The 17,201-nt window shown below is 49.2% G+C and overlaps 1 protein-coding gene across 1 annotated transcript in view; it reads right to left on the reverse strand.

Moving 5' to 3' along the window:
- The window catches only part of NIM1K (NIM1 serine/threonine protein kinase), a 69,508-nt gene that overhangs the window by 5,952 nt on the left and 46,355 nt on the right, over positions 1-17,201 (reverse strand). Inside the window, exon 2 of the mRNA XM_075932501.1 lies at positions 15,915-17,084. Within this exon, the coding sequence (XP_075788616.1) occupies positions 15,915-16,206 (292 nt within the window). The 5' untranslated portion in view covers positions 16,207-17,084. The remainder of the gene's footprint in view (positions 1-15,914; positions 17,085-17,201) is intronic.

Consider the following 17,201-nt stretch of genomic DNA (forward strand, 5'->3'; position numbering starts at 1 on the left):
CCACAATGACTGGTGAAAATGACTTCAGGGCTGCCTGAGGAGCTGGTCATGGAGGCACCCCACAGACAGCCTCACTGGCTGTTGCTTCAGCGGTCTCCAGAGACAGCAGCGATAGCTCGGGAGGCCGTGGACCAACTGTCTCTGTGGACCACTTGAGCAGTGGATGGCTCAGCTGGTCTCATGAACCACCTGAGCATCAGTCCTGGGGATGGCTTGAGCAGCTGGCTCCAAGGACTGCCAGAACAGTGGCTGGCTCCCAAGGGCACCCAATCCATGGTACTGGGAGTGCTTTGGGGACTGCCTGAATAGCAGTGGCCCTGAGGGAGGGTGCTCAGCAGCTGTCCGAAGAGCAGATCCTGGGAGCAGAGGCTGGCGACAGTCAACCTCCAGAACTGAGGCAGGGCTCACCCATATAAAGAATACCCCAGAGCAGCAAGGTCCAAGTAAAGATTTAGTCAGGAGTATTTTTGGTAAAAATCACAGATAGATCATGGGCCATGATTTTTTCATTTATTGCCCTTGACTTATCCATGACTTTTACCAAAAATATTCATGACTAAACTCTTGAGCCTTAGAACATTAGCAATCAGCTGTGAGAATCTGCAAATTATGGGAGAGATTTCAGAGGACTGGACAAGGAAAATTTAGTAGCTAGCTATAAAAAGGGGAATAAAGGTAACCTGAGGAATTACAAAAAAGTCAGCTCAACTTTAGTAAGTAGAAAGTTAATGTAGCAAATAATCATTTTGTAATCACCTAGAAGATAAGAAGATGATAAGTAACAGTGTAGATTTGCTAAGAACAATCGCACAAATACAAAATGGGAAATGACTGCCCAGGAAAGAATCCTGCACAAAAGAATCTGAAGGTTTTAGTAGATCACAAACTAAATATGAGTCAACACTGTATGGCTACGTCTACACTGGCCCCTTTTCCGGAAGGGGCATGTAAATTTCACTAGTCGTCGTAGGGAAATCCGCGGGGGATTTAAATATCCCCCGCGGCATTTAAATAAAAATGTCCGCCGCTTTTTTCCGGCTTTTAAAAAAGCCGGAAAAGAGCGTCTAGACTGGCCCCGATCCTCCGGAAAAAGTGCCCTTTTCCGGAGGGTCTTATTCCTACTTCAAAGTAGGAATAAGAGCCTCCGGAAAAGGGCACTTTTTCCGGAGGATCGGGGCCAGACTAGACGCTCTTTTCCGGCTTTTTTAAAAGCCGGAAAAAAGCGGCGGACATTTTTATTTAAATGCCGCGGGGGATATTTAAATCCCCCGCGGATTTCCCTACGACGACTAGTGAAATTTACATGCCCCTTCCGGAAAAGGGGCCAGTGTAGACGTAGCCTAACACTGTTACCAAAATAAGTGATCATAATGAGATGTATCAGAAGGTTTGTTGTAAGCATGACACAAGAAGCAATTCTTCTGTTCTACTTAGCACTGATAAGGCCTGAAGTGGAGTATTATGTACATTTCTGGGCACCGCACTTCAGGAAAGAAGTGGACAAATTGGAGAACATCCATAGGAAAGCCACAAAAATGATTAAAGATTTAGAAAATATGCCCAGTGAGAGTAGTTAAGCACTGCAGTAAAGCTTGTAGGGAAGCTGTGGAAGCTCTATCAAAGGAGATTTTTAAGACCAGGTTAGCTGGGCTGTTAAGGATGGTCTAGCCCAGGGGCAACTTACGGCACACAAGCTGATTTTCAAAAGCATGCAGGAGGGAGCTCAGCCCTGCCTCTCTTCCCCAGCGCAGCCACTGGAGAACACTCCGACTTCCCTACAGGAGGTTAGGCTGCAGTGGGAGGGGGCCACGCTGGGGCTGAGATTCCGGCTCCTCAGCAGTGCTTTGGCTGGGCCTGGAGACACTTCTGCCATGGCCACGTGGTCCAGAGCTGGCCCAGAATTGCCTGGCAGCAGCAGTGGTGCCTCCAGGGCCAGCCCCGGACCATATGGCCATGGCAGTGGGGCCTCCGGGTCTGGCCCTGGACAATGTGGGCCCTGACAGCATCAGTGGGGCCTTCCTTCGGGGTGGCCCAGGACAGTGTGGCCACGGCTGTTGCACTCTACTCCTGCACCTTCCCTGCTGGCATGGCCAGCCACCCCCAACCTTCAGTGCCCAGGACTGAACTAGATGGCCTGTCAAGAGACCCTCCAGTTCTATATTTCTATGATTTTGAGTGGTGCTATGCTGAACATAGAGGAAGGCCTGGTCTCTGACCCAAAGAGGCACTGGCTTCCTCTGGGACACCCAACCCCCCACTCCGCTCTAGGTCCCACAAAACCAAAGAAAGCAGTGGTACCTCCCTTGCATGCAATAGCCCCCTACTCAGAATATTAATTCAGCACATAAGAGATCCGGTTTACACTCCTGCAGGGAACAGCATCTTGAACATAGCTCTCCCAACCCCTTGATTAAATACTCAAACCACCAAGTAGGGTTTGACTTTCATTCTTTCCCAGTTCAGTTGTTTCACTTGATATCAATGCCTAAATATTCACTGGAGCACTGGCATGAACTTGATTTTCTCTCATTGTTGCTCAGTAGCCTAACCACTGAGCTATAGTATCATTTAATTTCTTGTTGGCCCATTACAGATTAAGCAGTCCTATTCACCACTTACTCCCCGAGTCACTCTTCTTCACATACCCTCCTTTGAGGACTATGCAGAAATAAAAAAACCTGGATCATTCTGGAAATTAAATCTGCCATTTTTGCAAGACAAGGTTATTTTAAGCTTGTCTGAGGTATCGGAGAGTCTAATCTTAAAATAGGCATGAAGGTATCTCTTTGCCAAGCAACAAAGCAGCCAAGATGTACTTTAAGTGAAACTTAAGCCCCACTCCCTTTATTTTCTAAGGGTACATCTACATTGCAAATTTCTTTCAGAATAGGCTTTTCTGGAAGATAGCTTCTGGAAAATCTTATTTTGAAATAGAGCGTCTACACACAAAAAGCGCAACAAAAAAGCCATGTGCTATTTCAAAAGAGAGTGTCCAAGTAGTGTGGGTGCTATCTGGCATTTAAGGCCATCCAGCGCCAGTTCAGGCAGGGCATTAGGTCAGCAGTTGCTTCCGGATGCTGTTGCCTAAGGCTAGCTGAGACGCTTGCTTAAAGGGACCCCCCTAGACAGCCGTTTCTCTGCTTCTGCTGCTTGCTTGCCTACCTCTCTGAGAGACAGCAAAGCATTTCCTCTGCGTGCTCTGGTTGCCCTGCCTTCGGACACCACAGCACTCCCTGTTATGGAGCCGGAGCTGCCTCTGGGAATGCGATGGCCCCACACTGCCATGCTGCAGTTTCTGCAGGCTACCTTCATGGCCTGCATGAGCTCGATGCCAAGCTCATCTTTGAGAACCTCTGCCCATGTGCGGGAGCGATGCCCTTGTAACTGCACCCCACAGTGGAGAGATGCTTCTGGAGGCAGGAGACCAGTTCTGACTCGTGGGACGTGCTGGTGATGGAGCGGTGAGACGACCAACAGTGGCTCCAAAACTTCCGCATGAGGAAGGAGATATTCTTGGAGCTGTGTGCCTGGCTCGCCCCTGTCCTTCAAAGACGTGACACTCAAATGAGACCCGCCATCCTCCTGGAGAAATGGGTCACAAACCACCAGGGCTCGACAAACTGCGGCGAGAGCTACCCACCAGCCCCGCACCATGCATGCGCCAGACTGGCACTGTGCGCATGCCACAGGCAAGTAGAAACAGCAGTTTGTCGAGCCCTGACCATCACTGTCTGGAAGCTCGCCACACCCAACTGTTACCAGTCCATGGACAACCAGTTTGTCATGGGAAAGTCAATCATTGGGGCCCTCCCAATGCAGGTATGGCGCTCTTGGACTGCGGTTCCGGGAGGGGGGGGACTGGAAAGGGAGACACTGGAGAAAGAGGGGGGTTGGGATGCGGGGGGGGGGGGGGGGGAAGCCCCATCCCTGGCGGATTCTGCAGTCCTGCCCTCACACAGCCCTGCAGGGAGAGAAGGCTTCATAGGGGGTGTCTGGGGAGGAGGACGGGGAAGGGAACCTCCAAAGGACTTAGGCACCCCCTTTGATTCTCTGTCTTGTGTCTTTATTTGTCTCCTTCTGTAGGTGGTGAGGGCCATAAACACCATCCTGCTGGGCAGGGTCATCCACCTGGGTGACCTGGACGCCATCATGGCTGGATGTGCTGCCCGGGGCTTCCCCAACTGCAAGGGGGCTATTGATGGAACCCACTTTCCCATCTGTGCCCCCGACCACCGTGAAGCACCATATATAAACAGAAAGGGATACTTTTTGATGGTCCTGCAGGACCTAGTCAACCACTGATAACTCACAGACATTTGAGTTGGCTGGTCCGGGAAGATGCACAACTCTCGTGTCTTCCACAACTCCAGCCTGTACCAGAAGCTAGAGGCTGACACATTCTTCTGTGAGTGCAACATCAGGACCGGGGATGTTGAGATGCCACTGTGCATCATGGGGGATGCAGCTTACCCCCTCAAGCCATGGCTGATGAAGCCCTACACCAGCCACCTTGACCAGACCAAGGACCACTTCAGTGGCTGCTTGGGAAGGGCCCGCATGCAGGCTGAATGCACCTTTGGGCACTTGAAGACACAGTTCAGGTGCCTCCTGACCCGCCTCAATGTGGGGGACCACAGCATCCCCCAAGTATCAGCCTGTTGTTTTCTCCACAACATCGTGGAGAGGAAGGGGAAGGTCTTCCTTCTGGGGTGGGAGAAAGAGGCCAGCCAAGAGGGATGGGCCTTCGAGCAGCTGTACACAGCTGCCTTCTGCCACGCCCATCAGGTGGGTTGCGCATCTGGGAGGCCCTAAGGGAGAGTTTCTTTCAAGGACCCCAGTAACTCTCCCCAGGGCCTCCCCACTCTCTGCCTTTCCCACACCACCACCTTCCCTCCCCCCCTCCACCCTCTTCCCTGTAGACACAATAAAAAAAACATGTTTTGTTTTGAAAAAAAAGAACTGGTTGATTATTTATTTGGGATAGAAGTAACTGGAGAAGAGGGTGTGAGAACCTTGGAGGGGGTAGGGGCTGAGAACCTAGGAGGGGGGAGAAAGGCTCCGAACTGGGCTGAAAGTGGCACGTGGCTCAGGTGCTTCTTCTGCCTTGTGTCCGGGGGCCTTGGTGACCTTGGGGGTGAGGGTGGCCTGGGAGGATGGGGGGGACGGACCTGCAGCAGCTCAGTCAACATCTGGGCTCACCACTGCGTGTTGTCCTCGACCTTCTGGGCCAGCGTCTGATGCATATCCTGCATAATGGACACGTGCTCCCTCATCAGGCTCTCCTGGACCCTCCAGCATCTGCAGCTCCTTTGGAGTCAGTCGGCTGGCTCTGCTGCTGGTGATTGTCCTACAGTCATGGCTGGTCCAGCTGGGGAGAATAAAGGGAGGTGGTCAGTTATCCCTGGAGACACTGTCCCTGAGGCCTTGCCCTCATCAATGAGCTGAGACCAACAGACAAGAAGGTGATGTCCCAGGAGCAAGGCCATGTGCAGCCTGGACAGCAGGGCCTGCCTCACAGGGGCCCAGAGGTCCGCAGGGCTGAGCTGGGCCTTCCATCGGTGCCTCACACACACCTGCACCTGGCAGCACTCCTCAGTCTGCGTGCACACGTGTGTGTGCCCTTGTCCCCAACCTCCTAGCAGTGGCTCGTGGTGGGAGGGTATCCCCTCCCGGGGTCAGAAGTGTGGGCGACCTCCCCAGAGCCTGTGAACATGAGCCCTGGGGCGCTCTGGGGCTGTGCGTCACAAACTGGCGCAGCATGTGCATCCATCTGCATGACCTGCAGTGCGATGGCCAGGCCGAGAAGGGCGAGCGACGATCATGCCACATCCCTCAGCACCCGCCACCGCCGCCCTATGTTTGTGAAAAACTAAGAGAACTCACCTGATGATCCCCCCCTGGCCTTGGAGAATGCCTGGGGTACCAGCTCCAAAGTAAGCGTGGTGACAGTGCTCACCGCATTCTCCTCCTCCTTGTCCTCTTCTGCCTGGGCTGGGACTCCCGGGCGGGCAACAATGGGCATCTCCAGCCCTGAGTCCACCACCTGGGAGGGGAAGGGGCTGCACTACCCCCCAGAATGCGGTGCAGTTCATCACAATAGGAGCAGGAGTGGGCCTGCTGGAGCAATTTTACTTTACTCTGCCCCAAAGTCCTGGTGTGGCTCTTCATCTTGCCCATCTGGCCGTAGATGTCCGCAATGCGCCGTCTGGAGTGGAGATCCTGGAGGTTCTCCTCGTCACACCATACCTCCAGGAGGACAGGCGCTCTGCCCCAGACCAAGACAGTGCACATTTCTTGCGGCTCCTGGCAGGCTCCTGGGAGCCCTGTGCATGCTCCCTAGAATGGGCAGGGGGGGGGGCTCTTGATGGGCTTGTGGCTGGAACAGGCAATGTGAGGTGAACTCTGGCTGGTGGCTCTGAGGGCCTCCTCCCTGCCACAAGCCCTGTTCCCTGTGTCTGAAGCTTTAAGAGCTGCTGGGAAACAGGCACTATAGAGTTGTGATGAATGTGGACGGAGTGGTCAGCAGGTCACCTGTCTTATTTCCTGGAGTCCTGACAAAACTTCCTATTCCGTGTCCACACACACCCTTTTCGGAAAAAGCTGTTTCGGAAAAAGGCTTATTCCTCGTGGAATGAGGTTTACTGCCATCAGAAAATGCTGTTATTTCGACCTTGTCGAAATAACAGAATGGCAGTATTGCTAGTATTGTTTTTCCCGAATAACTGCCTTATTCCGGAATAACGGTGCAGTGTAGACACACTCTAATAGTTAATAATTCTAAATTTTTAGTTAGGTCAGAAGTTAAAATCTTGAATCTTCATTATAGCTCCACAGCCTGAACATAAGAACTCAGCACTTAGCAAGATGGATCCTAAGATAACTTCAATGGTAGCATGAGCAGGTCGTTAGCTGGGTGGGTGGATGTGGGTATATTAATAAAAAAATCTGAAAAATCTGTGTCTTGAATATTGCTAACTACTATTGCAACATCCTTTTAACTTAAGTTAAACATTTCAATGTGTCTGGGTGAAATATTACAGGCAGTCCCCGACTTACGCGGATCCGACTTATGTCAGATCCGCAGTTACGAACACGGACTGCGGGACCATGTGGTCCCGCCGCTCGTGTACTCCCCGGCAAGAAAAGCTGCTCCGCGTCTCCCTGGTCTGCAGACCAGGAAGATGCGGAGCAAAGGGGCCCGCCTGGGCTGCCCCCCTGCCAGCTTCCCCCGCGGCTTTGTAAAGCCGCGGGGGGGGGGGGGGGAGGGGGCTCGCGCAGCGGAAACTGACCAGCAGCGGCTGAATCAGGACGCCTGGGGCAGAGCAGCTGGGATGCTGCCGGGTTGGTCCACTAGCGCAAAGCCGTGGGGGAAGCCGGCAGGGGGGCAGCCCAGACGCGCTGCGGCTGTCCCGCTGCCGGCGTCCTCAGAGGCTTTGCTCCCTGTCTCTCTGGTCTGCTGGTCTCCAGCAGACTAGGGAGACTGGGAGCAGAGCCGCGGAGGACCCGGGCGGCGGGACCGCGGTGCGTCTTGGTCCGCCGCCCGCGTCTTCCTGGTCTGCTGGGGGGAGGTGCGCAGCTAGTACGCCCCCCCCCCCAAGCAGACTAGGCTTTTCTCCGTCGCCTGTGGCAGAGCAGCTGGGGCACTGCCGGTTGGTCCCACAGCGCCACTCTGGGCGCTACTGGACCAACCCGGCAGCATCCCAGCTGCTCTGCCCCAGGCGTCCTGATTCAGCCGCTGCTGGTCAGTTTCAGCAGCGGCTGAATCAGGACGCCTGGGGCAGAGCAGCTGGGGTGCTGTTGGGTTGGTCCAGTAGCGCCGGATCAGCGCTACTGGAGCAACCCAGCAGCACCCCAGCTGCTCTGCCCCAGGCGTCCCCAAGTCAGCTGCTGCTGAAACTGACCAGCGCTGACTACAGGAAGCCCGAGACAGAGTTGCTCTGCCTCGGGCTTCCTGGAATCAGCCGCTGATCAGTTTCAGCAGCAGCTGACTTGGGGACGCTTGGGGTTCTTAAGTTGATTCTGTATGTAAGTCAGAACTGGCGGTCAGTTTCAGCAGTGTCTGAATCTGGACGCCAGTTCCGACTTACATACAGATTCAACTTAAGAACAAACCTACAGTCCCTATCTTGTACGTAACCCGGGGACTGCCTGTATTCTAATAAATATAAATTTGTCACTGTTCGGATTGAGGAACCTCCATGTTTTGCAGCATGTATTTTTCCTAATAATTTAAAATGTATAACACCATCCAGATGTCAAAACCATAATTATCTGTAATTAATTTGACAATTTTAGCCTAACATATGGGGATTTTTTTAAATGCACAGAACAAATACCTATAACATGAGACATGGCAGGGCAAGTTCCCCCCACTGCACCAATCTGACTTGTTAAACTTCTTTTTGGTGAGACTGCTAGCAAATATGCCAACTAAACCCAGCTGTGGTACTGGTGGTGATTCAGGTATGTGGGTGCCTGCTCAGTCTGAATCAGCTGGAAAATCACCAAATCATTTAATGTAAGCCACATACCAGCTATGCTATCCCATCATGGTCAGCGAGAGAAGGCACCGTTGGGGAAGGATAGGCCTCAACTCCGCCCCCACTGCCCAAGGCCTTGCCCCTACACTTCAGGCCCCTGCCCCTCTTCACTGGAGTTCAGAGCACCTACCTCCCACAGCCACTGGCCTCAGCATACAGGCAGACACGGCCCCTAGCCCCCGAGGAGTCCCAAGCTTTTTGTGCCCCTGCCCCAACCTGCTTGCTACAGCCTCTCAGCCACAGCAGAGTGGGAAGGAAATTAGAATCAGGCAAGGGGAGCGGTGGGGGGAGGGTCATGGGCCCAGGCTGTTTGGAGAGGCAAAGCCTTCTCCTGTCTATGCTATCCCATGCCTATATATCCATTGTTAACTTACAGTTAATACCAGCCTTGAATTCAGATTGGTGATCTAGAAGCGAAAAGTTCCTATCCCTATATATTTCTCAATCCAGCCTCTTCCCGACGGGGAAATATAATTGTACACTACTCTCACAAAAATACAACTTAAAAATCATAGTGTAGAGAATTCTTAATACTTTTGCATTATATTGGGAAACTATTAACCAACAGAAATACTGCCATGCGCAAAGCTTACAGTATATCATTTGTCATGACTGATAACGGTATTCAGACACAATAGTGATAGATGATAGAATTTCTATTATAACAGTTATAATTGAAGCTTACTTCTCATTAAAAACTTGTTTTTTCAGCCTCTCTCATGAATTTTTTTAAGATACTGCACATGCCACATCTCATTACAAGATACAAATGTACAGTATTGGGAACATTGGTAAAATAAAACCAGAAAAGGCATTTTTAAAGCAAAAGTGCCTAATTTCTTCCTTACGCTGGTGTAACTCAGACATAAATTCACTCACACCATGGCAGTTACACAAGTGTAAAGTGAGAGGAGACTAAGCCCCACAATGTTTTGAAATTTTTTTGTCTTAACTTTTGAAAAACATCATTTTCTCATTTTTATTTTTTGAAGTTTTTTTTCCCCTTCCAGAATCTCCAAACTTGCTTGGTTTATGAACATCAAATGGTCTTTTCTTTAGCTAAGCCAACATAACAAAGCACCTTCTAGCATTCTTTAACAGAGGGTGAAGAGTAATATTATTTCCAATTTTAATAATGAGTGTAAGTTGATGAGGCAGAATATAATTAGAATTTGACCAGGATATCAGGGTAATGCCAGAATTCTAGCAAGAAGATTGTGAGGATTTTTATAAGCCATAAATAACCAGGACATTTTAGCAATAATACTACTCTTCCAATAGCCTAGTGCCACTTAACATCATGATGGTGCGTTGATTCAGCAAGGTGCAGGGGCGGCCCGTGCCTATAGGCAAACTAGGCAGCCGCCTAGGGCGCCAAGTTGCATGGGGCACCAAATTCCAAACCCTGCCCCTTCCATTTCCCCTTCCCTTTCCGGTGCCTTACCCCCCTCCGGGCCGCAGGGAAGCCTTGCTCCAGGAGGAGGAGGTATGGGGGGGGAGGAGTTCCCCGGTGCCGCAGGGGGGGAGGGGTCGGCCCCGTGGGAGGAGGAACGCGGGGGGGGGGGGGTTTCCCCTGGGCCGCGGGAGGGGGAGGTCGGCCCCGGGGGAGGAGAAATGTGGGGAGGGTCCCCTGTGCTGTGGGGGGGGAGTCGGCCCTGGGAGAGGCGCATGCCGGCTTCTCTTTTGGGGGGGTGGGATCTTGGGAGGAGGCGGGTGCAGGGGACTCTCTCCCCCGGCCGGCACCCTGTTCCCTCTCTCCGGCCCCCAGACCTCCGAACTCCATCCCCAGCCCTTTGGCCACCAGCCCCCAAATTCCATCCCCAGGCCCCCAACTCCATACCCAGCCCCCAGCCCCTCGGCCACCAGCCCCCAAACTCCATCCCCAGGCCCCCAGCCCCTCGGCCACCAGCCCCCCCAGCACCCGGCCACCAGCCCCTAAGTCCCCAGCCCCTGAACTTCATCCCCAGCCCCCCCCGGTCCCCAACCCCCGAACTCCATCGCCAGCCTCCTGGCCCCCGGCGCCCAGCCCCAGAACTCCAACTCCATCCCCAGCCCCCTGGCTCCGTGGTCACCAGCCACAGACCTCCATCCCCTGGCCCCCGGCTCCCAGCCACAGAACTCCATCCCCAGCTCCCCCTCCCCAGCACAGAACCAAAACCCTCAGTCGATATCTGCCTTTGGGATTGGGGGAGGGGGTAGGGTGCCGATTGCATGGTTCGCCTAGGGCGCCAGTTGCTGGCAGCTAGTCTAGGGCCGCCCCCGGCAAGGTGCTATCTATGGCATTACTAACACCCCTTCTTGATGTATGTACATGTTTTTATGTTAGTCTTTCAAATATTAATCAGACCTTAATTTATGACAATACATAAGGTGATAAGCAGAATTAGTTGAAAAATGCTTTACCCCTTCCTTGAAAACTGGAAAATGTTGACTTTCATAAAAAATGGTAACTGCCCTAAAATATAAAAACTGTCAGCCAAAAAAATCTCAGCTTTATGACGAAAAAAATCAAAATGTTTCAAGTAAAACAGATTTCCTACAAAAATGTTATGTATTTAAACATCCAATTTTCCATCAATACAAAGTTTCAGTGGAAAATTTTCAGCAAACCCTATTCATAGGTCAAAGCAATCTCTCTCCAGGATTAAGCACCATACACATGGGGCCAGACCAACCTGTGACCCTGACAGTCTCCCTGCTCCTTCCTTATTGGTATTTTCCTTTATTGCTATGTGATTGAACAACCTCTGCTTTTATATCAATGACAAGATACTGCTTCCCTTCTAAAGCAAACTTACTGTTGAACCAACAAAGCAAGCAACATATTGTGGGCCACGTACAGAAGACTAGCTTTTCTGGTGCTAGTGAACAACGTAAGAGAATAGAACAAAAGCCTCATGCACGTGGAAAGAGGGAGGGTCTGCAGACCTTTAGAATATGTATGTATCCTCTACATTTATAGAGGAGAAAAGAATAAAGTAGTCCCGTGGGCCAGTCCCAGCCAGAGCGATTGCACAATCCAGCGTGGGACTCCCAGCAGGAGTGCATTTCCAGCCCTTCTTGCCAACACCCCATCCTCTCCCTCCCATGGCACCCGTCCCCCGAGCATGTGTCTTGGGGGGATCATCAGCCGAAGGGGGGCCTGACGCCATGTCATTCCCCATCTTCCCATGGCAACAGGAGTTGTGGGGGAAGCAGAGTGTGCTCTGTTTCCCATACAACTTCTGCCACCACGTGTGAGTGTGAGTGAGTGAGTGAGTGAGTGAGTGAGAGAGACAGCTGCCTCTGTGTGGCACCAGGCCCCTCCCCCAGTGATCCCCAAAGACACATTCTCAGGAGACGGGGAGCCATGGGGGAGAGGGCTGGCTATGGAAGTAAGGGGTTGAGCTTGAGGGCCAGTAATGGACAAGCCTTCCTTGACCCAGATTGCGTAATTGCTCTGGCTAGGATTGGCCTGTGAGTAGGGAGTTTGAGAGCTCTGGAATAAAGTGTCACAAAGAGGGAAGGGTTAGGGAGCTTCAAAACATTTCTAAAAATGATGGAGAGGATGGAAAGTGAATGCAAGAAGGAAAGGGAAGGGCCATGAGGAGGAGATAGAAATGAGAACTAAAAAGAGTAGAAAGAGAGAAAAGGGCACAGGGGAAAATGGGAAGTCTTAAGGGAAGTGGTGTCTCTTCCCATTGTTTTTAGACAATGCTAGGGTGAATTCTTTTTTATGTACATTGTTTGAATCCTATCTAAAATTTATATACGTGTGTTATAAGTTTTATCCTAAAGATGTGACATTCAGAAATCATGGTGAGAGATTTGTCTGTTTCACTGAATCAGTCCCTTGACAAAGACCAGTGTTTCAGAATGTTCCTACCTCTGTTACCTGGCAGAAGTCAGTAACTACTGGCCGAGGGATCTATTGTTTATTTAACTGACATTAGAAAGATTAGAAAACTACAGGGAACACTGTTAAAGCCTGATCTTTGTATGTATTTCCAAATTCTTGAACTTACAGCTGATGTAATTTAGCATTTGTTATATCTTACCCAATGAATGACTCCTGACAGTGAGTGAGTAATAGCCCAAAGGGTTCCAAGTTTTCATGCAGCTGTTGATTTGGAAGCCATAGCACGGTTCCAGCAGAAGTGGCATGGTTCCAGCAGAAGTGATTACTGCTGTATAAATGCTAATGATCCTCAACTACACTGCAGTGTGGGAATAAGGCAAGGTTTGATTTTGCAATGCACAGCTGAGGACATTTTTCTAAGAAAACATATTAAAAGCAAATACATTACTTGGGTGACATTCCCCTAAGGACTATAGCAGGCCTCTGTTGTAGTGGGAAATGGGTATATTGCTATCCTGGATGTTGGCACTAGAGTTCAGGAGTACACCTCAGGAGTACAGGATCTTTCAAAAAAGGATTTTTTTTCTTGAAAGAACCACGTCTAGATGGCGGTTTCATTTTCGAAAAGCCCCTTTTCGAAAGAACATGCAGCCGCCATTATGCAAATGAAACGTGGGAAATTCAAATCCCATCTTCATTTGCAATTTCGATCTGTCTAATTTACATCCCTCTTTTGAAAGAGGGATGTAGTCTAGACATGCCCCTAGAGAGCAGACACACAGAGGGCCTCAACATCTTTACATGTAGGAAAGCTGGGCCCAGGGCCTGTTCTGAATTCACCATTGCAGACAGGATGGTTAGGGGTAGAGTTAGAGATCCAGTGAACATAGACCCCTATAATGAGATTGTGCAGAAGTCACAGCCCCACTTCCAGGCTAGGAATTGGAGTCACAGACGTGCAGAGGCTGTAGATGGGCACTATTTTCTTTCTGCCCCCACCCTCTACCCCACTACATAGTGTAACCCACCCACACACCTTCTGGGTGTGGTGTATAGTCCCATATAGTGACACTTAGACCACTTACAGAGAGAAATATGAGTGTGCTCTACCACCTTAGCTGAGTGACAGCTGGCTTTTAGCTCAGGCTGTAGAGGCTCATGCACTAAACTCCAGAGGTCCCAGGTTTGGTTCCGCCTGTCAGCATTATAATAGCATAATAATGCACTTTTGTCTATGGAGAAATACCACCGCTCTCAGGCCTGCCAGAAGCGGGAGGGGAGAAGGTGGAAGTAAAGCAATGCAGACATAGCCTGGCAAATTGAATCTCGTTTCCAAATCAGTGCACTCTTTATGTATACAAAGGTTGTGTACACCCCAACCTTGGACACATTCTTAACAGGGTTATTTTACAACTTGCTTGATTGCGCCTATAATAGATGGTCGCCTATGATATACAGGTCGAACTAAATGACCTTGTGGTCCCTTGTGGCCTTAAGTTCTAGGACTGTCTCCTTAAAGGCCTTTGAAAATAGGCAATATCCTGTGTGCACAGAAAAATGACCATCTGCAAGATCTCTTGCACACATGCAACTGCCCCTAAAGGTACGTTTACACTGCAATTCAACACTCCTGACTGGTCCGAGACAGATGACCCAGGCTCAAGGGGCTCAGGCTATGAGGTAGCTTAGTTGTGGTATAGATATTTGGGCTGGACTGGAATGGAGGTTCTGGATCCCTCTCCGCTCACTGGTTTCTAGAGCCTGGGCTTCCTTCAACCCAAGCCCAAACCCTAACCCTATGCTGCAGTTAAAGAGCCCTGTAACCTGAGCACCACAAGCCCAAGTCAGCTGGCACAGACCACTCATAGGTGTTCCGTTCCAGTGCAGTTGTACTCTTAGACTAGCATTAAACTCTATAGCAATTACCCAGCTACTCATGTGGACTGGCACAGGAAGCAACAGAAGTAAGATGGCACTCAAGAGAAAAAAACTGATACCTTTAGCTTTGACCAAAAGACAATCGAAGGAGTTATTTTTCAGCAAAAGAGGTATTTTTCACTGCTGTTGCATTGAAAAATTGCACTGTGGCAAAGCCAGCAATCTATGGCTTCCCCATGCACACATGCAGTCTCAGGGTGCATCTACACTGCACCCTAAACTCGAAATAAGATATGCAAATTGTGCTATGCAAATTGTGTATCTTATTTCGAATCTATTTCAAAATAGAGTGTTATTTCAAAATTTGGTGCTGTGTAGACACGCCACATTTCAAAATAGCCTATTTCGAGCCAAACCTTGTACAATGAGGTTTGCCAGGATGGTAAAATAGTGCACCTTTTATTTTGAAAAATATTTTGAAATAAGAGGCGGCTTGTGTAGATGCGTGGTAGCTATTTTGGGATACCTCTGGCCATTCAATGTAGACATACCCTAAGTGTTGAGTGCACAAGAAGAGGGCTGAGTTCATAACAAAAAGGGACTAAAGTAGACATATTCACTCTTACAGCAAAAGAGAAGAAAAGCTGAGATTTATTTTAGCACTAACATTTATTTGAGGCTTAATGCCGATCTTCATGGCTACAGAGGCCACTTGCTTCAGTGGTTTTTGAGCAGGTGATTTGCCTACACACAACCCATGTATGCTCTATACACAACCCATGCACACTACAGCAGGTCAGAAAACATCCCTTATGAGTTCCTTTTATGAAGGAACTGTCAGAACTAAGTAAATTAAGTAAAACAGGAATTACTGAGTGAAATTCTTTGGTTGTATGCAGGAGGTTAGAGTAGGTCTCATTACAGTCCCTTCTGGCTTCAAAATCAACAAATGATGAATATCCATCTGAAGTCTTTGCACAAGGCATGCATGCTCCTAGCATTGCTCTCTGAGAATGGCTCAGCCCACAAGTTACATTGGCTCCCCTTAGAAAGCCACTCTTACCTCTCTCACTTGTATTTGGGGCAATGAGCAACGTGCAGTACCGAGCTGGCAAAACACAACATTTCCCAGCAGGGTCATTACCTACATGCAAGTCTACACTAGTGAACATTAGCTTAGAAGGTAGAGGAAAGGTTGCAGAGCTTTCTACAGAGCTTTTCTGATCAGAAGAACTCTGGGGAGGGGCACCATCCCTCCAAGCGTTCCAAGGAATTCAGTGGTATGTGTACACAGAACCACCCTTTAATGAGCTGCATTGTGTGATATAAGGGGGCAGGCCCAAGGCTTCATTCTCTTTGGGATGGTTGGAACTCAAAAGATACAGCCTGTGCAAGCCCTTGAACACAGACTACAATTTCCCTTCAATATGGCACAGGGGGTGCTAGATAAGGGAATGTGCCTTCCCCTGTTCAAGGGCAAGGGATAATCCAGTTCTAAGCATTTGCCTGTGTCCCTGCCTAAAAATACATGTTGCCATACAAACAAAACCGTATAGTATGTAGGATTCACACACTGCCTCTCAGTCCTGAAGAACCCTGCACCATATGCATACAGCACCACCACAATCATACCATATGTTGCAAATGGCATTGCCTACCTTTAGTTAGAGAATGAATTCCAAGCTTCACTTGTGAGAAATTTCCACTTCCTATTTCCCCTCTGACTCGATAGAATCCAATCCTCTTTCCCAGAGTTAATTCCTTCACCACCTTTTCATCCTGGGACATATCCCGGGTTAACTTCTCAAATGGGGTCAGTCTGCGCTTCCTGCCCTCCTCATCTTCTCCATAGCACTCAGCCCGCCCATAGTCCTCTCCACTGTCCTCACGATTCCACCTGGCATATCGGTGGTTTCCAAGACCTCCGCCATTCATATAGCTCGTTGTCATAGTCCACACAGCAATCACGTTTCCATTTGATTTAACAAGCTGTTCCAGTGGAATACATTTCTGGCCATAAGAGAATTGTGATAACCTGAACAAAAATTACCAGAGGTCCAAGGATTATTGTGGAAATGACTTAACCAAATTTGCCATCATACATATATATATATATGCATGATGTATATATTGCTGTTTCTATTCAAAATGGGAAGTAAAATTAAAAGCCAGTTGGCTTTTAGTCTCCCGTGAGCAATTTTAAATCTTTAGTTGTATGATAAAAAAGGCTTGTTAATTAAAGCTGTAAACTGTGCACACACAAAAACAGTAAGTCCATGTTGAACGGAGTGCAAACAAATGCAATACATTTGACACTTTTTTAATTTTCAAGTTCCAGTTTGCTGCCCTGAAACCACTGACAGGCACACCTCAGCCTAGTAGCTCAATAACTACTCAGAATAAGTCCAAAAGCTTTCAGATCACTTTGAACAGCTGACCTTAGGTAGGATTTGATGCAGTCCTTCTTGGTTCAAGGCCAAGTCCAAAAGCTGAAAGTTGGATTTTCCTTGGATTCATTTTTCAGCCAGCAAGGTTTCCACTGTGGTTTGGAAAAGCCTGACCTTTACCTTGCAGCTCTGCTGTAAAATACTTGTCATTGCTTTAATTTCCATTGCCACTTGATGTGCAGAACTGCTTCTGCAGGATGCTAGGAGCAATATAATCTGTGCACCGGGAAAAAGAAAAGCTGTACATCAGTCTTGCTTGTGTCACATGGAAGGAAAGCACAGGATTAAGTAACTGCAATGTCACTTTAACCCTCCTTTATTTAGACGAGCCTTCCTTAAAGCCTTGAGCCTTCTCAAAATTTTGCCAGATGCGTTGTCTTCCTAAGAAAAGAGACGAAAAAAGTCATTAAACCCTTTATATTAATAGCCTTGTGTTTCATTAAGCTACATCATAGCATAGATCATTTACCAATTTTATTTCCACGTTATTTGGTTTTG

The sequence above is a fragment of the Pelodiscus sinensis genome, chromosome 6 (assembly GCF_049634645.1).
Source record: "Pelodiscus sinensis isolate JC-2024 chromosome 6, ASM4963464v1, whole genome shotgun sequence".
Lineage (NCBI taxonomy): Eukaryota > Metazoa > Chordata > Testudines > Trionychidae > Pelodiscus > Pelodiscus sinensis.